Below are 25,218 nucleotides of genomic sequence, written 5' to 3' on the forward strand. Positions count from 1 at the left end.
AAATGTACAATTTCATTGTGCATTGATGAATTCCACTAAATCAAATACAAAAAATATACACTTTCATCGAAATCAAGGCTTTAAAATTAAAATAAGAATTACTGCAAAAAATTCAAACGCCATTATCTCAGAACAAGGTTTTATGAGTTGATCCCCTATTGAACTGGTGTATCGATATATATATGCCTTCAAATGAAACTCTTTATGAAGACTAATCCATGTCGTGTCATAAGAAAGTCCAAATTCTTGAGAATGACGTGTAATTATTTATTGTTCTGGATTTTCATCCGCACTTTGATTCTTACGTAGCAAACATCACTATTTGACTCAAATTTTCCAATTAAATTATGAATAGTAAGCTCTGTGGGTCGATTATTTTGACCATAAATAATCAGGTAATGACCGAAACGTAGCTCCAATAGGTTCATTATTGTTATAATAAATTTTAACAAATTGTATACGCTGTACAACTGTATCTTTCCAAGATGATTTGCCAAACAATACTGAACATATTTCAATTTTGGTGGGAATGCTTTCAAATAATGTTCGTATAACTACTATACATTTAAATCGCTTTACTAACGTCACCACTACTAACATCAACATCATTGTAAATGCACAAAAAAATGCTCCAACTAAGGGGCGGATATGGCCAAAGAAAAAGAAGAGGTCAAATAAAAAATTCAATCACCAAATAAAATCGATACTATGTGAGAGGATCCAATATAGAATTAATCCTATGTGATGAAAACATGGAAAAGCTACGATTTTACCTTATAAATATATTGTAAAAAATATGATTATCCAATTTGAATTTATGATGAGGATCTACAAAAAATCTTAAAACATATATTATCATTTACGATTATTTTTTTAACCTGATCTGTGCCGGAAGGTTTTGTATGGCGGCAAGTGAGAGGCCGCGAATTTTTTAGCAAAAATAAACCTTATTATTTTATTTTGAAATAAATTGAAAGTTTATCATAAACACTTACCAATCATATGCTAAATGTCTCATTATTGGACCAGTATTCTTCCGAATTTTAAATTATTCAAAACAAATGCCTGAGATTGGCTTTTTGTCTTCAAAGAAAGGCGAATAAGTTCGCATTTTTTGTATGCTCGGCACTGTATGCCCGGTCATATCCGCGAACTAGTTCGCTTTGGCAGAGAACCGGTAAATCAGTTTTTTTGATTATCTCGAAATATGACTCAAACCACATAAGAGGTATTTAAAGTACAGCGATGACATTTTTTGTAGATCCTAATCATAAATTAAAATTGGATAATCATATTTTTTAATAATATATCTATTATTTAATAGAAAAATCATAGCTTTTTCAATGTTTTTATCACATAGGATTAATTCTATATGCACAGTGTTGAATACGTTGAATCATGTGTAACCATGCCGTGTTCACATAAGATTATTATAATACTGATCTATTGCGGCGGAAGCTCACATAGGATTAATTACGGTGCAAGATTTTGGATGCTATCACATAGTATTAATTTAATATCGATTTTATTTGGTATCACCACATAGGAGGTATTTTGTAAAGTGACAGAAAAAAAATGCGCATCACGTGGTATCAATAACTCATTTTCGTCAAAATCACCCTGGAGGTATTTAATATACAGCGACGATATGTAAATTTTTGTATAATATCGTCACTGTTCTGGCAGAAGATACTAATTCGAAAAAATTACATATAGAGTTAGTACCAAAATGTTCCTTATTTCAAACTTTACCATCTGAAAACCTTCTTAATAAATAAACAGTCTTTATTTTAAAGTCATCCTTTTTACGATTACTTAATAAACTCACACGATAGACCATTATTTCAAACATTTTATCAACTTCAAAGTCAAATTACTCAAAACCAGTATTCTCCAGTTAGTGTGTTCTGCCAGAACATAGACAATATTATTGTAAAAATCCAGTTGTAATCTTCTTTTGTATTTGTTTTCAGTTGTATCCTCGAGTCACGCCTAAGCAGGATCAATGAAACGGGACCCTCCAAGTGGCAGAGAAATAGGTTTTATTTTATTTTTATATATTTATGTATATGTAAATGCTATAAAAAATAAAATATTCTGTAAAGTTTAAGAATAAGTGATGATTTTATTGACAATGTAAAGTTATTATTTATGACAATTTATTATTCCATCAAACTGTTTTTTGAAAAGAAAGTTGTATTCGTAACAAAGGAAACTACTCAGGTCAACATTTTCTCAGATAATAAATACTATTTATGAGTTTGTAAAATGTACTTTTTTTCTCTTTTAAGCACTTTCTATTTAACTTTGGATAGAAGATAATCTTAATCAACTGACAATACCAACAAAATACAATTTTATTAAAAATTAAACCTCGTTTTATTAATTATTATCATTAATAAAATATATTAATTACATGTTTGATCAATATACAAAACTAGGGATTGACACAACCGAATGAAAATACCAATACAGGTATTAATTACCGGTATTCAATAGGAAATTAATAAAATATAATTACATGTTTGACCTTTATACAAAACTAGGGATTACAGTACCGGATAAATTTACCAATACCGGTATTTCGGTATTTCCTATTGAATACTGGTATTAATACCGGTTTTCAATAGGAAATATAAAAATCTTTTTAAAATATTAAAATGTCATTCGTTGGTCACCAAAGACGATGAAGGGCCATGGAAGTAAACCAACCATCGCGTAACACTACAAAATAATTACAGTCCTGTTTTTATGTTAATTAATTCATTTTAATAATTAAGTAATTTAATAATACCGGTATTGCAATCCCTAAAAACACCCCAATTATTAAATTCTACATAATTAAATTAATGTTTCACTGTTCAGGTACATTGAATGACCGATGTCACAATATAATAGATAGATCATTGACAATTTTTAATTAGTGAATCAGGTAATTCAATTTAAATAATAAATTTAATAAGCTAGGAGAAAATTATATTATATGTGAGTCTATGTCTGTAGGTACTTACTTCAAACGTTGATTCAACATTAAATTTGAAACTGAGTAAGAAAATTTTTATAAATATTATGAAATATCACATAAAGCAGTTAAAAAAAACTGAAAAATGCATTTCTTACAATGGCTTTTTTACTATCAATAACATCATCTCTTTCATGAGTGTTAAATAAGTCAAATTTTGTACTCATTAGAAAGAGTAAAAATATCTAGCCGTTCTTCATATTATTTGGCTCATACATCACTTCACGATCATTATACTCAAGACTTTTGATCAAACATCATCGAAAAAATTGCATCAAGTATTTTCATCGCTATTTTTACTTTCTGTGATCTCGTGTTCGTCTGTGGTATTCTCTGTTTTGGTTGTGGTTATTTTAACATCTGCTGTAGTATCACTTGAAGTCGTAGTTAATTGACTATCACTCGCGCACTCGGTAGATTCCTCTTCACTTCTGCCGTAAGTGTTGTGAAGTGCTTCAAGCTTCGTGCAGATTTCAACACTTCTTGTTGAAGTGTTTGTGACTTTATTAACAAGCGACTTTGCTTGCTCTTCCATACGTTGTAGTCTCAGATCGCGGGCTGCGAATCTGGCTTCATAATCTTGAACAAAACAAGGTTTAGATGCTACGGCTCCATCGGATGTACTTTCTTGACTTGTATCATTTAGTGGTGTATCTGATTTTTCTCCACCATCTTCTAATGTCTTTAAAGCTTCTCTATCATCATTACTTTCAACTGCATCTCCATTTGAAGTTGTTACCAAATTTATAATATCTTCATTTACTGTATCTCCATTTGAAATTTCAGCATCTGTGAAACAGGCAATTTCACTACTTAAAGAGGACTCCTTATTAGTCAATGTCTGTTCTGTGGTGTTTTCACAATTTTCTGTTAAAGTTTCAGTGGATGTATCGTTGTCTTTTATTTGGGAATCGTTAGTAGTCGTGTCAACCTGACTTCCAGCTACTTCTTTTGCACAATCTTCTTGACAAGCGGAAGTGGAAGGTTCTTCTGTCTCTCCGCCGCCATATTGGTTGTGCAACTCCTCCAGCCGTGTACAAAGTTTCACTCCTTTACTATTAGTCTTTGCCACTTTTTGAACCAAAACATAACATTGTTCTTCCAGCTTTTTGAGCCTGGCTGATCGAGACGCTAACACATCGTTGTAACAGGGTGATCCGTTTTGAGAAGATGACGATTCTGAAACAGGAGTACTATCTCTTTCATCAAGTACCCCTTCTTCATCTGTCTTTGGGATTGATTCTGATAATGATTGATCTTCCGTATCGGCCAAATTTGCCTGATCTTCTGTATCACTCAAAACATCGACAGGATTGTCATTATCATCATTTTGCGATTCGTTTCTTTCTCGATCATCAATGTCTTCTTCTTTATTATCTTTTAAGTTTTCATTTCTCTCGACATTCTCCATTTCATCCTTTTCGATCTTCTTCCTGTTAGATTTTTCAACATCATTAGATGCGATAGAATCATCATCGCTGGCTCTTTCGTTGTCACTGTATCCACTCTCGGCTGAGGGGGATTCTGCTGATTCCAGTTTCCGACTGGCAAACTCTGCCCGGAGCCTTTCCCATTCGATTTGTGTTTGTGAATTCTTTTGCTTTGCCATGTCCCACTTTTCCCTGCAGTATTCCAACTCTACTTTTAGCTTGGTGAGCATGATCCTCTTCTGTTGGAGCTCGTAGCGAAGAATCTTCTCGTGGGTGTGCAACTGTTGGTGCTGCCGTTGCATCCGCCCGACCACATGCCAAGTCTTGCTCAATTCTGAGCTCACCATTCCTAACCGGCGTTCTTGATCTTGCAGTCTGTTCTCCAGATGAGAGTTCAATTGTTTCAACCGATTCATCTCCTTTTGCAGGGATTTCTTCTCCAAGATTAGATCCTGAAAGACAAAAATTTAAAAATGTTATTTTCGGGATGTCTTTGATCAAAAATTGCTGATATTATCATTCTGATTCTATTTTCATGATTATCATTAGCAGTGAGATTTAACAGTTTTCGGCTATACTTTTGGTGGGATTATAATAAATATACCTATGAATAAAAAGAGTTCCATATTATATACATTCTTTCGTTCCTGTCTAAGTTGTGTCAATATTATAATGACAAATAGAATTACTACAGCGGCAATTGTGGCAAATTTATTAATAAAAGAAAGGTTTAAAACGAAGACGTATGCGATTTTGGGTGTGTGAATGGATTAGAAAACTATGACAAGTGGATGCTATTACAATTTAATTTTAGAAGAAAATGGGGATGATAAATAATGATGTATAAAAATTTACTTCATAAAATATCATAAACGTAGTAATCGATTCAAGAAGCGATATCTCATGTTTTGAATTTTTTTTAAATTTAATAATATTGTCTATCCACTCCATGATAAAATTTTCTATTTAAAATTTGAATTAAAAATACCATTAAGAAGGCGTTCAAACTGAAAAACGGAGAAAACAATAATTCCCGCATGATATGTACTCAATAAACGATAATATACTACAACACAGAGACGTCACAGACGAGGAACGAGTGTCACATAAAATGAATGAAGTGTTAACACATTTCATATACCCTTTGACATAATAAATATGATAGTCTACGCTAGAGTATTGACTCTGTGACGCAGGATGACAACATAAGAAATAGTTTTTTCGCCACATATAATGACAGATCGTCATTGTGTAATTACCGCTTTAGTGTGCATTATTTATGTCAGATCTGAACAGAATACCTCCACCCTTCGCCACTACTCAATAGACAAGAGTAAATCAGAGAATATAATTTATTGTTCTGTTATGCTGTTTGACCCTGTCTCTTGTAACATTGTCAACATTCCCACAGTGGAACAATTTAACCCTGAACATGGGCAGATGTCATTTCTTATAACCATGAATTACATAAAGTGACTGTGATTATTGTTACAGTTGTTATTTCCGACTGCACGATCATAAAGACTATTGCATCCTGTCAATCGTCATTGTCGCTTCGACTATGTCTTATATTCTGTCAAAGCATTAAACTTCACGCTAATGTGGTATGTTTATCAATAAAATAATATAGGTCACATTCAAATAAACGTTCCACGCATCGAAATTATAAGTATGTACCTATATTCATTTATTATCAGAGTATTACAACTCTCTAGGACATCAGATATGATTTCGAGTCCTAATAAGTCAGAGTACATTAGGAATGCAAGATTGAAAATAAATCTCACCTTTAGCCTTATATAAGTCTTGCTGACACTTGGCACAAGCCTTGGTCCAGATGGAGTGTCAACAGAATTGTAGCAGTTTCTTGAAGACTTTTCAGAGATCTCTGATATTATTAGCGGAGGCCCAGTCTGGTGGCTTAAGAGTTCCATGAGAACCCTCCACACCTTTGGTAAGTTTCCAGCTATTTCTTTACCCGATGTAACTGTCTTTGAGGTTCCTACTATTGTTTCTGAAATGAAAGTATATTTTATAGTGAAAATAATTTTTTAAAGGAACTCTATGAAAATGTGGTATTTAGGTTAAGTCATTATTGATTTATTTTCGTAGCAGCCAATTCAAAAGTTCTACATTGAAAGTAATAATTGATAAGATTTTGATTCTTAATTTAACCGGTTCTATGCCTTCAACTTTTCTCGCTCAATGAAGCCGCGAATACAAATTTCGCGAGTTATTCCGTCCGACTTTAAACTCAAATTACTAGCCACTGTCAATTGATTTGCATAATCTAAAAAATTAAACACAGTGACATCTGTTTGAATAATTATGAAATATTAAGCCACAAATTATCAGTATCACAGCGATTTTAGTAAAACTTCGCTCTACATTCAACGTGTGTCGTTAAACATCTGCGACCTGACAGATACTGCCATAGTAATATCGTGAGGCATAGAAAAGGTGAAACAGAGCAATCTAAAAATATTTACCATCGCTGGAACCCACATCAGGTTCATCCTGTTCTTCAGAACTTTGCGGCTCGGATGCATCAATCTGATTTACTAAATCTAAGATCAGTTTTGGTAAAGCGGAAGCCACATCACTGCAGTCTTCGCGAGACACCATGTCGGCCAGGAGATCATGATTCTCCTCCAATTTGGATAGCAGTTTGTCCAAATCTTGAGTGTTGTTATAGCCCATAAGCATTTGAGAGAATAACTAGAATAGAAAATAATGACAGTTAATTTTTGATGACTATAGTTCCAAAATAATTTAAAATATTAATGATAAGTATGCCAAGGTCGTAGTGAACACACAAGCTGAGTCAAATTGTGGCCTCAAGAAAACTGCTACTTATATGAAGACAATAATAATTAATTGCTTAATAACTGGCAATATGATTGTTAACTTTTTGCCGATATGCAATTTTTGTGTTTGAGGCTTTTTAGAATACTTTATAGCAGACATCTCCAACACGTCGGTCATGGTCATGTATTTTGGTCGATTGCACCATAGGAATTGAATCTTGAAAATGTATAAGTATCTACATTCAATTGTAATATAATATGATTTCATCGACACTTTGAAGAGGAAACCGTTTAATTAATCATTCATTACCCATTAATTTTTTTATTTCCTTAACCAGCCTACTTGAAAGTATCACTTGATTTGTATTGCATCACTTGCGGCCTGCCACAGGAGGGAGAGGAAAACAGGATGTGAATCCCGGCATTTTAAACTGAGGCGTAATTTCCGATTGTTGATTGTTGATTCCGTTGTGCAATAGACTCTTGCACAGTATGAGAACAGTTTGATAATGAGTGCAATGAGTACCCAAAAGTAGATCAAAACTTATTGTAATGTTGCAATTGAGTATTTCTTTTTAATGTTGAAAGACAAGTGATATTGTTTAATTTGTAATGCGTGTCCTCAAAGAAATATAATATGGACCCTTAAGGCAAGGAAGTGGAAGGCAATTGATGCCTACAAAATGTGGTGTTAGCGCCGAATGCTCTGTATTTAGCCAGAGACTGTAGATAAGGTAACACCTCTCGACAATATGAATGAGATGCATTCTGCAGTTTTTTGGACGTATTATTCGGCACATACCACATAACCTGTAGAGACTGGTGGTTTCGAGGAGCCTTCAGAGAAGGTAAAGCAGAGGAATAGCGTTGGCGCGCTGGAGTAACCAAGTGAAGGAGCTGACTGGGCCCAGTATTCACTCTGCCCTGAGAGAAGCAGAGGATCGAGAGGGGTGGAAAGACGCCAAGGTGGTCCCGATCCTCAGCCATGAGGGAACGACCAAGAGAGTAGATCACAAACTGCTTGATGTTAGACATTGCTGCTTTATAGAATTTTAATTTACAGAAGAGCAATATTGATGGATGCAATCAATGGTGCGTAAGTCCAGTTGAACTACATAGTAAAATCTGATAATATTGTGCACTATCCTAACTCCATTTGGAGAGAATTTCAAGGAAGAAGTAATATGAAAGTATCAAACCTGATTAATAACTGTCATTTCCGCTTTCAATCCATTGGATTCTGCTTTGGACAATCCCAACTGACTTTCTGTTGAGCCAACAATGTCGTTTTTGTCAGATAACTCCTTCTCCAATTCTTCGATTCTTATTTCCAGCTCGCCACATCTGAAACAAATCAAATGTTTATTATTAATAAATGAGACAATGTTTAAAAATTTGTATAAGGACATCAGCAAAACAAAAGCGATACATTTAGGAAAAAATATGGTGGTGGCAAAGTCTGCCAAATCACTTTGTTTCTTATAACTAAGACTATAGCTATAAGCATAGACTATTTATATAGCTATAGACTACAACAGAGCTGTAGCTCGCATTTAACAATTAAATGGTAGGTATTATAAAATATATGCATAACGTCGTGTCTTTTCTACAACCACGTATCTCAAAAAACACAACTTTTCCGGAGAGGCAAAAAACAACTTTATTCTCTCAGTTTTTAATTCAGAAATAAATTTTCTTCTATCTCAAGATACGAGTTTATAATAGTCTTTTATTGTGATACGAATTTTTTCTAACTGCTTAAATCTATTATATTAAGTATATTTTGAGTTACTGGAATATGTGCGTATTCAAATTCTGAATTCATTACATCAAATAACTCAAAACTGACAAAAATTGAGATACGTGTTTGTAAAAAAATTATTGATGATATATCCCATTCCAATCCATGAGATAAGAGGAGACTTTTATTTACCGGTTCTATCCTTTCAGCGAGTTTTCTCGCTCTATAAGGAAGTGACCGACAGGCCGCACATACAAATTTCACGAGTTATCTTGTCCGTCTTTAAACTCAAATTACTAGCTACTGTTAATTGACATCTGTTTGAATAATTATGAAATACCTACTAAGCCACAAATTATCGGTATTATAGCGCGTGTACACGTGCATGGATTTACTTTCAGCAATAGTATGTATTTTAAGCTATCACGATAATAACTGTTTACACGTAAAAGTGCTGACCACAGAACATATAATAAATAGAATACCGATAGGCAATATTCAATTCGCCGCATGGCGAAGCAGGCTTTTGAATGTGTGAGTGTCCTACGAAAATGAAGTACGCATTATGCACATGCAATAGTGTGTGTAATACACCAACATTAAATGAGCGTACATGCATAAACCGAGAGCAGTTTTTAGTATTCGACGTAAAACGTATTCTTAACACGTGTGTAAGTTTAACCCGATTCTTCCTTACTCGAGTCGGTTACCTGCTATCGCCTTACCCGTTGTGTATTTCAGTTCCCATTATTTCTGAGTTCCCTGGTGCTGACTGTCTCGCCAATCTCATTCTTCGAGAGTAAACGAGACGCGGTGTTGTCATTTTATTGTACTGCTTAACAGATAGTGAAAATCGGTTAACCCCAAAATGAGTCTCTGCGCGGTGTAGTTTATTTTTTTACCGCCAGGTTCACTAGTATCATTCTACTGCATAGATATCGAACAAATCCAACTGTCGCGTGAAAATTCAGAAGCTTCTGAACTTTTTGATGCATGCATGCAATCTTGCAACTTCCATGATAATACATGTTTACACGTGCATTTTCTTGTTACGGCCGCGATAATACATACTCTCAGCAGTAAATCATGAACGTGTAAACGGTGTATTACAACGATTACAGTAAGAGCTTCGCTCTACATTCAATGTGTGTCGTTAAAAATCTGCGGCCTGTCAGATAATACCATAGTAATCGTGAGGCATAGAAAAGATTAAGTTAAGCAAATTATTATAGCATGTCACTTGCCGAAACATAATTCAAAATGAGAACATCTATACATAATAAAATATTATAGGTGGTTTCAAGTAATATAGTATCCTATTTTTTACGTCCATAAAAGGGAAAGTGACAATGATATTAGTGGTCAAGAAGTGACAAGCTATATTGCGGGTACTATTATAGCTCACATTATCATAAGAAAGTCAACGTACCACCAACATACTTATATTATTATAAGTAATTAGATTAAAAACTTGAATAAAATTGTAAAATTAGAAATGTTCATGGTCCAGCTTGAAATAAGGAATGATACACAGAGATTACTGCAGAAATTTAATCTATTTATCTGAACCAACTACAATAGGTCAGATTCGCTTATGACATTTTACCCATATCAATATTTTGCTGTCATTAGACTTTCAGAGAACCTGACAGAATATGTTAGCTCGGCCAAAGCATGATTCTTCTCTCAGTTCATTTAGTTTAACGGTAGTGCAGTCAGGATTAGATTGCCATATCTCCCAGTTTGACAGCTTGGCACAAATCTGCCGAGCCAAATCGCAGGTTTGAAAATATAAATTGAACATTTCAATACAAGTTGCATCTTAAAAGCAAAACTTGAATGTTTTTAGATGAACAAGACTTGGCTTTTAGCCAGTTAGAAAGTATTATTGAACAGAAACTCAAGACAAATCAATACATCCCGAAGCTTGACATTTTCAAAGGATATCAAATAGTCAATTTGCCATCTTGTATCTACGGCAGGCCAGTGGGTAATTTGAAATAATAATTAATTTAGAAAATAACTGTTTGCTGTAAGTTTGCTTTGATGTCTCCAAGGTTGAAAGCTGCTTTTAAATAACGTAATAATTAAATGCTACAACATATTAATTATTGGTTAATTAAAGTGACAAAACTGTTTGCAGGCATACAATATGATTATGGTAAAAAATTTCAATAGTTGTGATAATAATTAAAACTCCACATAGTTACCGTCAAGAACATGACAACTCAGAGTGGAACATGACTTCCTCCAACAACTCTCTCAGCCTGACTCTACTTAAAATGGTTACTGTGCAATACGGTACCACAAGTATACGGCAGTCATTGGTAGCTCCATTTTTAGCCATCCCCACTCCTGTACCCTATTGGATTGCTTGTTATTATGGATCGACTAGACTGACGATTTTACTTAACTACTCGACTAAATTTGTCTATTCAGACACGTTTATTTACCAAATCACTCGCTACTCGACTAAATCACTGGAACAGTCCGAACAAGCCTTAACTCTGTTTTCCAGTGCATCATCATTCATACAGTGCACATGACCAGCACATCTATTCCATACACAAGGCTGCTATCGTCAGCTATCAAGGGTAGTTTATCATATTTATGTATGGAGGTATTATAATTATTAGCTGTCAAAACTGTCTATCTCGCTCTAAAAGTTAACACAGCCAAGAGAGGTGCTGTTAAAAAAATAGCAATTTTTGATAGTCCAGACAGTTAACTTATTGTAACAATTAACTGCCTCAATACATAAATATGATAAACTACCCTCGATAACCGCTGATAGTAGCCTTGTGTATAGAATAGACTCACAAGAGTTAATTGAACTTCATTCCAATGTTTGTACAGACAGCAGAATTCAATATTGAATTTTCTCTTTCTATCATTGGTACAATGACGAATTTTTTTTTCAAAAATGTTTGGCGCACATTCAGCCCTCGGAATGGAGCGGAACGCCCCGGAGCGCCGTTCCTGTTCGTGAGATTTCCAAGGATGGCTTTCCTGTTCGTTAAAACCTCGAAAATGGCGTACCGGTTCGTAAAATAGCCGACGGACAGCGAGTCGTCTAGTAAAATCCTCAAGCGTCATACTTAATATTATTACGTTCCTGACAAAGAGAAGCTTTCTTGCATGTTACACTGGTTACAAATGTATTTTTTGTAATGATTATTAATTTTAAATATTATGATACTTTTAGTAAGTGTATTTTTTTAGGAGAGAATTTACTTAATATCATATTTACAACATCTTAAATATACAACACCCACGATGGTCGCGCGGCTTAAGCGTTGGCCTATAGTGTCGTTGGTCCCAGGTTCGAATCCTGGGTCTGGCAAGTACACATATTGTGTATCAGAGTATGTACCTAATAGGTTAGGCAAGTGGTTGAGATCCATTTCTCGTAAAAACAAAAAAAATCTGTTAATACAAACCTCTACTCTGTGGAGGCCCATATGATCGTATTAGGATCGGACATGGTCGAAAAAAAAAGAATTTATCTATGGTCTTGTAATTTCTTTACCCATAAAACGGTTAAGTTAGATATTTAAAATATGATATAACAAAATTTCAGGACTTTTGATGCCATACGTATGATAAAAAAGTATGCAGATAATGCACTGTTCAATAGTGCCATTTTATTAAAAGGCGGAAAATAAAGGATGTAAATAGATACAATTATCAAAGTTACCTTGTGGAAAAAATTTAAGTATTCATACTCATAACTTGATTATAATGCTGTGAATGTCAAAAGTTCAAAGATTATTTTTATTTCTTTCATCGGTTTAAGATTGCAACAAAAAATCGAACACTCTTTGATATTCTTCGAAGATTATGCAGCGCTCCGGTTCATAGAATTGTCCATTTCGAGCACTGCGCACATTCATTTGCAGATTTAATATCCAGGTTTCCAATGCGTAGACGAGTACAGGTTTGACAATTGTCTTATAGTCAGTTAGACAGAAGTAGAATTTGTTGATTCGCTGTCATGAATTGTCAATTTATTTTTTGAAATCATAATCTTATTCATGAGAGACCAAAAGTAAACAAAACTTTGGACTCGGATAGGATTTCTTGAGGTGTGACAATGACGGATAGGTATCTATTTTGTCTTTGGATTGTCTATCTGTAAGCTCATGGTTTTGGACAAGGTTTTCAGTGCTGTGAATGTCTTTTTCAGTGCCGATTCTGACATAATTATCATCAGTATACACCAGCCATAGGTATATTAAATATTGTGCTAGGCATTATCCCTACATGTCTAGCAATAATATAATAAAAAAGCATAGCTACTAACTAGATAATAATTTTAGATTCGCATAGGTACTTGATTTATTACAGCCATTTAAACTTTGAAGTCTATTATCTATGGTTAGCATATTACGGTTTCAATCAGATATTTAATAAAATGTACTTACTTCTTTGTCTGCATTGTAGCAATGACCTTTTGTTCATCAAAGTCCTTTAGAATATTCTGCCGGGTGACTTCTGCAACTCTGGCCCTTTCTTCATATAGCGTCCTCAGGTTTCTTATGTTTTCCAGTTGTCGTTCATATTCGCTTCTTAAGTCACTAGATAATGTTCTCATTTCTCTGTCCACGAGGGATTTTTCTATCTCCGCAAGTTTTTCTTTCAACTGAAACAGAAATAATTTTTTATTAAAAATTTTGAATCATTATGCAGAATAGTATGTTAAGGACCACTTAGGATAGAGTATTCCACTATTTTGGGTCACCGGCTCCCGCCCCCTTCTCCTCGAGTGTGAAATCCTCAAGACGATCGCTCTGTCTTGTGGATAAAATTTAAAATCGTGAATTATTAAAAAGACTTTCAGGTTCCGTGAATATATTGTGTGTAATCACTAAATCAACTAGATGTCTATCTAATTAACTGTAAAAACATCGGTAGGTATATTATAACAACATAAAAATCAAACACACTTTTTCGAAAAATTATCAACCGCTCCCATTCGTAAAAATTTCCATTTCGAGCTCTGATTACAGGTTGGGATCGTGGTGATAGCAAGCCATGTGCTGCTTGAAAGTGGCATATTCTACGAGTCAGTGGAGAAAATACAAATATTACACCTTTTGAAAGTAGGTTTCATGAAATGAATATTTTTTCCTGCGGCGCTGACAATATAATATTATGCTTGCTTTAATCATATATCAGTAAGTAAATGTGTTTGTCATATTTAAATAATTTACATTTTTCCGTTTTAGATAGCTGAGATAAATAATACAATAATTTATGTTTGGTTTTGAATTTACAGAAAATTATAGACTAGAATGGAATGTAGTGGTATTTGAAGTGTGCATAATGGCAACACCGTTCCTGGAGACGTCACTGTCAAAGGCAAATGACCTGCGTTTCCCCATCATGTCCGAATATATGAACCTTCTAAGTATGAGCCCCACCCACTAAATGTGTGTCCACCCACGATGGCCGCGCGGCTTAAGCGTTGGCCTATAGTGTTGTGGATCCCAGGTTCGGATCCTGCGTCTGACAAGTACACATACTGTTTTTCAATTTGTGTATGAGTCAGAGTATGGACCTAATAGGTTGAGCAAGTGGCTGACATCCATTTCTCATAAAAACAAAATCTGTTAATACAAACCTCCACCCTGTGGAGGCCCATATGATCTTATTTGGATCGGGCATGGTCGATTAAAAAGTGTGAAGGTATCTATACAAGAATTGATAAGCGAATGAATTTCAATTCGCTTAACCTATTGGATCCCATGCACGATGTTAAAATATGTTCAAACCATTCCAACAGCCAGCAACCAACGATTAAGACCATTTGTCAGTTTTGTCGATTTGGGTTAGGTTAGACGTGGGGGTAGGCGGGTCATGTGTTGCTTAGGGCTGGCAGATTACAAAATGCGATAAATAAAGGAACGAATACGAATATTGAATTAGAAAAGTGGCGGTTTTCCATGAAGCAGACGATGCAGTCGCTTCATTAGAAAGTGCCGACATCTTAGTTAAAAGAATAGTAGACGCATTACCTGGCAACCTATCCTATTTTTGTATTGTACCACTCAATAGCGGTTTATCGCATCAGGGGGCCTCCAAACCTGTCAGCGCCTGACACGTTGCACAAATATCAAAATAAATAGCTAAGTCTACTTACCTAACAGATTTGCATACAATTTGAGAATAAAAATGAAAAGGGGAGGGGTCTAAGTTTTCCTAAGAGTGGCACTTTGTCTAAGGACGCCAATGGTCGGGTAGAGCTTGTCCAAATGACGCGTGACTTGCTGCGATACGCCGCGAGTGCATGTGGACGGTTTAATGGAGCACATGTGCTTGGAATGCGCGCGAGTCAAATCGCATCATCTGGACAAAGCCTTAACGAAGTTCAGCGGTCACTGACTATTGAATATAACACTAAAAAAATACGTATCTTTGCCACCCTCTAAACTCTAACGCCCTCATGCAATGCATAGTTTGTACCTGTAGATGAGGCGAGCATGCTTATACATAGGTATGTGTCATTGAATTTCACAATCTTATAAATTTATAAATAAAGTTATCTCACGCCCCCACCTTGCTATAGTATTACAACATTCTGAACGAAGTTTGAGAAACTCTAGCCTAGAGACATCAATCAATCAAGCATGCTAGGTAGGTACGCAAAAATCATAAAAATAATACAGCATTTAAACTTGAAGAAGTTATGTGCTGTTAGCCAATATATTACATAGGTACCTACGTAAGTATTTTGAAGATTGTAAAAAGACGCTTTGTGCAAAGTAACATTTATTTTGCTCTTCACGTTTTTTTTAAGTGAACGTGTGCTAAAAATTACCTACATTTGCATTGTCTCAGTATATTCTATTTTTAACAAAAGTTTCGCTTTGTCCAACAAAAAAAAAATCTGGCCCAGTATTCCGTCAATACATAATCACTTCGCGACAGGTTATCTCATGCGTTATCATAAAACGTACACTGAAAATAATTTCCTACATCACTTCACACGTAAATTTGGCACTGCTGCATCACAGAGTAAATAAAAGTTAAAACTAATAATATTAAATACTCACTTGTGTTAATTGCACTTCTCGGATTGAGAGTATTTGTTTGCTGGCATTGTTGACGTCTTTCAAAGAAGTTATTTGGTTTTTCAGTTCGAAGTTTTCTTTGTTCAATAAAGACATTTCAGCGTTTGTATTCTGTAAGGCGTAATTGCTTTCTGCTAATTCCTTTCTTATATTCTTACTCTGGTCACTCAAAGCTGTTAATTTTTCTGACATGTCTTCTATTGCTAACCGTAAATCGGAGCTTTCTTTTTGTTCAATGTTTTCTTCTGATACATTAACAACTGTATTGTCTTTATTATTTCCTTCGATCACTTCACGTAGAGTCTTATTTTCATTTTGTAATTCTTCTCGGATTCTTCTTTCTTCTTCCAGTTGAAGTTTTAAATCCATCATTTCGTTTGTGCGTTCTGCTAAAATCTTCTTTCTCTCTAGTCGCTTCTCCGCTAAATGTTTGCGAAACTCCTCCATTTCTTTTGTCTTTTCTTCACTGAGAGGTCTGGAATTACTGGCTGCTTGTTCTGCAATGTGCACTTCTTTATCTCGGCTTTCACTCGTTGCCTCGTTTTTTGTTATGACGTCACGTCGCACATTTTCTTGTACTGCTGTAGAATCACCTGATTCGTCACTGACCGTATTTACTGTTCCAGCAATTACCGTCGAATGCCTCCAACTGTCGCTTCTACACGCGCGATTTTGACTTGTCCCGTTGCCCATTTTGATAACAAAACACTACTAGGTATAATATTTTAAAATAGTTTATTTTTATTTAAGGCGGGTGTTTCTTGGTATGTACCTCACAAAAGAATGACTCTCGTGTGACGGAGAGTAGGCGAGAGAGCTTTAAAGCTCGTTCGTACTGCTTCGTAAGTTTATATTAATAGCTTTTTCGTCAGCGCCGACAGTGAGTCGGCTAGGTTCGGCAGAATTCAATGAACTACCAGACGTCCAATATATAGTTCACTGCTTGACAATTAGCATATTATAAGCCAAATATGTACGCACATGACGTGTAAAAGATATTTCTAGTCATGTGCTTTTCATACTTTTCAGAAAATGGTAGCATTACTTAGCGAGCTTTTTTCATTTTCCGTTATTGAAAACAACAAAAAAAGACACTCATCGCTTTTTAAATTAGATTAATTATTGCATACCTACTATGACGAAATTAACACGTACCTGATAAAATTAGTTAACACCTGTTATCAGTGACGTCCCTAGACAAAATGCCGCCCTTACGCAGCAACGTCAAAATGCCGCCCCATTTTTTATACAGTATTTTTATTATCTTTTCATGACTCCAATATTTAAGAAACGTGTTATATGGATACATTACTAACAAAATAGGTATATACCCACTAAAACATACAAAATTAGGATAAAAATATTTTCCCCTAAAAGTGGGGACTTTTTGATGTTGGTAATTCTTACATGTCATTTTTGAAAAACATTAATTTACTCTGTCTTTGTAATGATATTAGTTTTTAGCCTGAGGTTTAAGCACCAATTGATATAATGACGGCACGACACTTCGATACAGACTAAAATCGTTAACATCTTTAGTTTTGACGGCCAATGTACACTGGTTAATTAGTCAGACTGTAATTACTTGCAAATCAGCACGTGTCGTTTCTGGTCACCAGTGAGCTGATTTTTTGAATAGAAAGATATTTTCGTTTTTACCAAGCTTGGTAGCCATGGCCCCCACATCCTGCAGCAGCACCCCAGGCTAGGATCTTTGTAGGGCCCCCCTACCTATCTCTAAGGATAAAGGCACTGTGATGCTCTTCAGTAGCGTTTTTCAAATGGTGTACGTAGTAAAATTAATGTGTATATTTAGTGTTTTTTTTAGTATAATACACATATTTGAATTATAGAGTGGTCGAGTATAGATACACATTTAAAAATTGTATCGTACTAGTACATAATTTTAAATTATAACATTAATGAAGGAAAATAGCGCAGCAGGCGATTTTTTTTTATTGTTGGAGCAAATTTGTGATGTGTGTTTATCGCACTTACCTGGTCGACTCGCCACGCCGGGCCCCTCCTGAGTCTGGGCCCCCAGGTTAGAGCCATGTCAACCCCCCCCTTTGTGGGGGCCATGTTGGTAGCTATTCATATATATACCAAATGATTCTCCTCAATTTGCCGCCCCCAAGCGACGCTCAATCTGCCTACCTCCACGGGACGTCATTGCCTGTTATGACTGATTATAAACAGATACATACTGTATAACTTGTTTCAGTAAAAATTGGGATTTTATTAAGTATTTTCAACATATAATCATTAATAATATTTAAGTGATTTATTAATAATTAATCTAATAAAATCAAAACCTATGGGTGTCTAACATAATCACTGCAACGTCGTAATACTTCCTAAGTATTATGAAAACAAATGTATTTGGAGCAAGCTTTCCTCGTCGACATCAAAGAGTACAGCTATATTAATTTGAAAAACTACGATGCAATCCTGAGAAAGCTATAAATATATTTATTTTGTTTACCTGTTTACCTTCCTTTTCTATGTGAAGATTTTATATTTGTATATAATAAGACAAGAAGTATAAATAATTTTATCGCATTTACCTCCCATATCTGGGTTTCATTGTCACCGCTAACAATGATATGGAAACAGAAATCAGATGACGAATGCAGATATTATCCAACAAAAGTGTTATATTTTTTACATTAGTTATTACTAGGGAGCGGATTTATATGCAACAAAAACTTTATTATATGCATGCACATATCCACTTAAAATCATTGAAATATGCACTAAAACCAAAGAAATATGCAGTTAAAAATTGACATTTTTATGGAAAAATATTATAAATACCCACTTCACCCAATATTACCGATAAAAATCGAATAACAAATTAATAATCTTAAGCAATATAATACAATAACAAAAAACACAAATAATCAATATAAAGTTAATCAATTACAATTTTCAAAATAGTTTGTTTACAAGTAGGTACAAATAATTGAACAAGAAATGCAAAATGTAAATGTAAACTGTGGAAACTAAACACAACTTAAAAAAGCAAAAACGACATAATTAACTATTCCTAAATATTGTTTGCTGTTTTTTTGTCCGAAAAAATAAGTTGCAATATTTTTTTCAATATTTTCTGGCATTAAATTTTCCGCATATCTGTCAGTATTTTGTTTATATGCGGAAAATGATCTCTCAACGTCCACACAGGTGATAGCGCAAAATTTAAATAAAGGTGCCCGAGTTGATTTCACTTTCTCTGATAAATTAATGAAATGCTCGGGGATGCCATTAAAAGTGCATCTACCTGATTTAGTTATGTTTCGATAAAATTATAAATGCAAAAGCCCTAAAATATGCATTTATTAATCAAATATGCACTGATGTCTCAAATATGCTCTAGCGTCTCAAATATGCATTTATATGCACAATAAAATTTTATTTTTGGATTCTGCGTCTTTCGAAACGGATTTCTTTGCAACTCCCATAGCTGTGCACACACCCTAACAAAACAAGTACTAGCATATAAATCCGGGCCCTAGTTATTACGTATAATAATGGAGTCCTCACATTATGGAGTTTTGATATTCATAATTTATTATTGATCCTGAGAGCGATATTTGTAGCAATGAATTTACGACTTACGAGCGAGTAAGAAGATCGTGCGTTGCTAAGATACAGCAAACTAATGAAGAAATTGCGAAGATTATAATATGTATATCTATCTACATCATTGAGAGTAAATTAATTTAGAAAGAAGGAGTACACGCAGTAGAAACCCAAGAATCTATTATGATGAGGTCCGAACCTGACTGCGAATAATTTTAATGAAACGCATTTCACGTTGTAAGTGCACACGTGTGCTGTGCGTGTTTAATACTATCTAATCGTTGATAGATTTAAGATCACAGAAATATCAATTTTTATTACTCTGTGTCATACCTAGAAGCGGCAGTTTCAGTCAATCACCAAACCACGTGCCAAGAGGATTTTTTTAAAATTAAATACCCACCTTCCGCGATCTTGTTTTGTGTAATTTTCTCATACCATACTAATAATAAACACAGAGAGAAAGTATTCTAGAAAGCCCCAATGTCGTTTGAATATTTTGCAAGACAATAATATTATTCGGGTTTACAAAATATTAGCGCGCATAAAATAACAAAGGAGAACAACAACATTAGGAAAATGACGGTCGATGCGTATTTATAAGAATGTTATTCAGTGCTGTTTTCCATCTTGAATGAACCGGAATGCCATACTGAAAGCTATTTTTATAAGTGCTGTGCAATCCAGAATGATGGTCTGGAATCTTGTCGTGGAATAAATATAATTACTAACCCATTGGAGACATTTTGGCGCCGGTGTTACAGGTTGCAGTAAATAGTGAAAACCAAACATTTTTAATCACATTTTGATTTTTTAAACTAAAAATTACTTAAGAATAGATATTATATGTAGCTATTATTTTCTGGTGTTACTAAATCCTGAAGGCAGAAATCCGATATACTTACTTATTATTTTTTAAAGAGTTATTTCTTCACCTCAATACTACAACTAGATAACTTGATTTTCACTGTTTTTGAGATCGCTATTGAATATGATTCTACATTTTCCTCATCTACAAAATGATAAAACTAGATTAATGGGAACTGTATTAATTTCGTGTTTGAAAATATTACATAACTTTAAAACCATAAATGCATTATGTAAGTATCTACAATATTTTTTCATACAATTGAACATTATTTAATTGTTCCCAATTAGATAATCACAATTTTCCATTTTTATTTTAAATGCTAAATAAAGCCAAAATTTATATTAATCAAGTAAAGTTAAAATTTTATTTTCCCAACAATGACGAAATCAGAGTTATCTAGTTGTTGTGTTGTTTCTAAAATCTATTCTAAACCAGTTCGGTAGGTATGAGGTGTTTGAAAGAGTAAAAACATACCTACCTATACTTAATAGCACTCCATCTTCTTAATAACTCCATTATATTATTTAGCTATAATTTTTGTATGTCTTTCTTTTATGTACATACTAAATTTAGTTCTTAATTCTTTGTCATTTTGTATAAAAAGGGTCTATCTGGGACAACAAGTGTCTATAGATGGATGTATATTTGATGAAATTGTTCGCAGAGTAAAGCTAGGCTGGAATGCTTTTGGCCGCCTGAATAATGTCTTCAAAAGTGACCTTCCACTGTGTCTAAAGCGAAAAGTGTTCAACCAGTGTGCTTCCCGTGATCACATATGCGTGTGAAACATGGACCCCTAACTAAAAGAGAGGTCCAGAAACTTAGAGTAGCACAATGTAGTATGGAGAGGTGCATGCTGGGCATAACGCGAAAGGACAAAAAGAGGAATGAGAGGATAAGGAAGCAGACAAGGGTTTGCGATGTAATATAGTTTATTAAAAGCCTTAAATGGAAATGGGTTGGACACATAGCTCGAAGAAGAGACAATCGTTGGATAAATCTAGTCACTCCAGTGGTATCCAAGAAATATAAAACGTCCGCAAGGTAGACCTAGAGGCCGCTGGATCGATGAAATGATAAAGTTCTGCGGAAGTACGTGGCAACGCAATGCACAGGACCGAGAGAAGTGGAAGCTGCTTGAAGAGGCCTCCATCCAGCAGTGGATAGATTTAGGCTGATGATGATGACGATGATAAAAAGGCTAAAAAACATAAAAAAAACTATTCTTGACAATGTTTTCTTGATTCCTCTGATATTGAAAGTTAATTTAAATCACAAATAAATAGTTAATATATAAATATTTAGAGGATGTATTTGAATTAAATGAATAATAAATGAGTTATATAAATTTTTTTAATCGGTATTCTTTTTAAATGATCCTGCAAAATCAAACCTGTCTCAAATGAGTTGGGGGGTTGAACGAATGGAAACACACCGGTGACTAGTTGAGTAAATAAACTTCAAAAATGAATATGCGATTGTAAATAAGACATATTTGTTATCATTGTCGTTATGAATTTATATTCCAAGCTGAATTTATTATTAATAGTCAGGCCAAAATATTCAAATTAAACACGCTGCTGGAGTGTAAATCTTTGTAGGTAATTGTCATGAAATTGCATCTTTAGTTTTACTAACGGTTCAATAAATCAATAAGATTCTATATTGTCTATTTGTGTATAAGCACACAAGTCAAAATATGTTGTTTGGAAAATGTTATATTACAAAAAAACCTAATGACATAAGTTACCTCTACACTAACTTTTGAAAATAAGGGTGAAAAATACACAATTCAGAAAAAAACACATAAATGTGATTATTTAAATTTTTTATTCTTATTTCGTATACTATAAAGGAATTTATGGAATAATCCAATGCTAGGAATTGAATTTTCTATTTTTTCATAAAAGTAGTTAGATGTTATGTTTGAATTATATTTCGCGAAGAATTATTAATATATCTGACAATTAATAATTATAATATAATAGCAACGGGTAGCAGACGTTTCAATTTCTACTGCAGCATGCCTATTTTTTACTATTGCCCTTATTTTGGGAATCACTGCTGACTAGTTGTGCACGATTCATAGTTTCATTTTGTCAAATCGGTAGAGTCAAGATGAAAAGATGCACTAACAACACTATTCAGTGACGTCCCGTGGGGGTAAACATGTCATGCGTTGCACAGGGGCGGAGAATGAAGGAACTGAACAAATATTATAACTGTTGAGAGCAGTAGCGGTTTTCCACGAAGTAAACAATGCTGTCACTTCAATATAAAGCAGTGACATCTTAGTTTAAAAATAGTCGGAGCATAAACAATTCTGAACTATTATCGTATTGTAAATACATATTATTGCAATGGCGGTCTATCGCACATGCAACATTTTCACAAGGGTGCCTCCAAACCTGTCGACGCTACCTGACCTAGCGTACCATAGACCACCACTGTTTGAGAGTAGGTTTTAAGGAATTGCTCTAATAGTGTACGTATGTAAAATTAAAGATTTTTGGTGTATTTGTCAATGTAAGATAAAATAACTAACCGTTTTGAGTAAAGTTAGGCTGAGGGAGTTGTTGGAGGAAGTCATGATCCACTCTGAGTTGTCATGTTCTTGTCGATAATTATGTGAAGTTTAAATTAACCAATACCTAGGTACCTATAAGTTGTCCGCTGAGTGAGGGCCCCACGTGCTAACATTTAACATGTTATTCAATACTTTTATAAAGTGAAGAGCTTAGTTCTAAATTCATACATTAGATTTATGATGGTATATTAGCTATAACTAACAATTTTCCAATTTAAAACTAAAAATGAATGCATTATAAGATTTATAAGACAGCTAATGGCGGCACTTTCCTTAGCTACCTCACTGATAGATATTATAATTTTCACTAGTGGATGGTTTTGAATAGTCTTATAGTTGCCACAGAAGACAAGTAGAGAAAAGAACACTGCAATGATGAAACCACGTTTATATAGATAGGAATTAGGAGCACATGTTCAAATTCAGGCCAACTTAAAATCAACGCCGAAATACAGCGAAAACTTGAAGACGCGTACGTCTTTAAATATTTTGGCAATTGTACAATATTAACCAAATTAAATATTCCCTCATTAGCGTTCCGGAAGCATTTTTTCCGAGAAAACAGCACTGAAAATAAGTAAAGATTATTAAGCATTTAGAACGAATGCGCCACTTTTGGATGAGTACGTTTGGTATGTAAATACCTATCGTCATGAAGAAAATCAATCATGTTGGTAAAAACTTGGCAAGCCATTGACTTGTGAAGTGAAAAGCTTCGCCAAAATACTGACTCAATAATGTAAGGGAAGAACATGCTTATTGTTAGTGACAACTTCGCGTACAGAAGGAAGCGAAGCGGTGAATGATAGCGACGCGATACGCATCGAGAGCGCGATAATTGTTAGAACTTTAGTATGAACAGATTAGTATGACGTTACTTACGAAAATTATTTGGAGGCTGGGTGAGGTCCATTTTGAAAAAAAATATCCGGTAATAGTGTCCCAGACGGCCGCATGACCTTTTTTAACTTTATTTTTAGACTAAATCCAATCTAAACTAATCTTAATGTGTGATAATGATGCATCGAAATGTACGAAAATATTAAACTTTAAATTAACAACTATCCATAACACTTTTATTTTTTTAAGGTGGCGTATTTAAGGGCCCACATGCCCAACGAAGGTCAAAATTTTATGATATTTTCAAAGCATTAGCCTGAACATTCCTTAAACTATATAGATAATCTATTTATATAATTTTTAGCTTTATTATCCTTTATAGTTATTTTAAACATTTGATGACTGCATAAAGTATTTTTATTACATAAAATAGTATTCTTTTAACCCTCTCGATCTAATGTTTTAGAATATAGTCATATTTCAGTATATCCATGTGCAGTGGTGTTAAGATTTTTTAGGTTTATTAATTTTTAAACGCATTTATAAAACCATTAAGGGTATACTTCAACTGGGGCACGGTCTAAGACGATCGTGACAACGCGACGCGAAGATTGTGCAAATGACGCGTGCAGAACAAAACTTAATTTGTCATAAAAATTCAACATGCGTCCATTTAATGTTGTGTTTTTTGTTCTATTACTAATAATAATAATATATTCGTTGACATGTTTTCTTTTTCAAGTAAATGGGTAACGTTTTTTAGTCATCTTTACACGATTTAAGAATTAATTCCCCCGTCGCCATCACAAAACAAATTGACGTGTTCACATCTCTACTTTCGCTCTCCGATTGCCAGCCAGTCCGAAATTTTGTCGCACCTATGGTTGAAAATTATTTGCCGTTTCACTGATGTATCGTTTTAATAAAATTTATGTTGACATTATTATAGTGAAATATTTACGATAAAAAAAATTATTTATAATCTCAGTGATCCTAAATTTGACAATAATTAGGCATTTTATTATTCAAAAAATGGACAAGATTACCACATTTGAATATAATTCTAAAGATACTGATTATAATCTATGTCATTGACTATTCAAATGTGATAAAACATCCTACGAATATAATAATTATTATTGACCTATGAATAAGGTAGTATTTTTTTTTAAATACGCCATTTCTATTGGCATTTCCCAGTGGTTAATCTACAACATACGGGTAAGATCATGTTAACGCGCGTGTTTGAACATGTACCTAAC

The 25,218-nt window shown here is 34.1% G+C and overlaps 2 protein-coding genes across 10 annotated transcripts in view; one reads left to right on the forward strand and one right to left on the reverse strand.

Annotated features, from left to right (window-relative positions):
• Positions 1-2,362, forward strand: part of ASPP (Ankyrin-repeat, SH3-domain, and Proline-rich-region containing Protein) — a 1,089,659-nt gene extending 1,087,297 nt beyond the window's left edge. For all 9 annotated transcript variants that reach the window (XM_085948756.1, XM_085948757.1, XM_085948749.1 and 6 more), the window contains one exon: positions 1,974-2,362. In XM_085948756.1, coding sequence (XP_085804882.1) covers positions 1,974-2,009 — 36 coding nt within the window. In that variant the 3' untranslated portion in view covers positions 2,010-2,362. The remainder of the gene's footprint in view (positions 1-1,973) is intronic.
• A 795-nt stretch (positions 2,363-3,157) lies between these two features.
• Positions 3,158-16,858, reverse strand: LOC147070644 (uncharacterized). The gene is made up of 6 exons (XM_085948758.1): positions 16,056-16,858; positions 13,425-13,642; positions 8,459-8,603; positions 6,942-7,170; positions 6,240-6,466; positions 3,158-4,904 (listed from the first exon to the last, which is right to left on the reverse strand). The coding sequence occupies exons 1-6, from the start codon at positions 16,764-16,766 to the stop codon at positions 3,297-3,299; spliced, it is 3,138 nt and encodes a 1,045-aa protein (XP_085804884.1). The 5' UTR covers positions 16,767-16,858; the 3' UTR covers positions 3,158-3,296.
• Positions 16,859-25,218: the final 8,360 nt, after the last annotated feature.

This window comes from Rhyacophila brunnea, unplaced genomic scaffold (genome assembly GCF_057557595.1).
Source record: "Rhyacophila brunnea isolate RB1 unplaced genomic scaffold, BYU_Rbru_1.0 scaffold_21, whole genome shotgun sequence".
In the NCBI taxonomy this organism is placed as follows: domain Eukaryota; kingdom Metazoa; phylum Arthropoda; class Insecta; order Trichoptera; family Rhyacophilidae; genus Rhyacophila; species Rhyacophila brunnea.

What these genes read in the sequence shown, in the direction of transcription:
- LOC147070644 (XM_085948758.1), bottom strand. Translation starts at nt 16,766, where the DNA reads ATGGGCAACGGGACAAGTCAAAATCGCGCGTGTAGAAGCGACAGTTGG. An exon ending in GAGAAGTGCAATTAACACAA is followed by an intron (nt 13,643 to 16,055) that starts GTGAGTATTTAA and finishes TTTCTGTTTCAG; the next exon opens with TTGAAAGAAAAACTTGCGGA. An exon ending in AGACTTATATAAGGCTAAAG is followed by an intron (nt 4,905 to 6,239) that starts GTGAGATTTATT and finishes TTTGTCTTTCAG; the next exon opens with GATCTAATCTTGGAGAAGAA.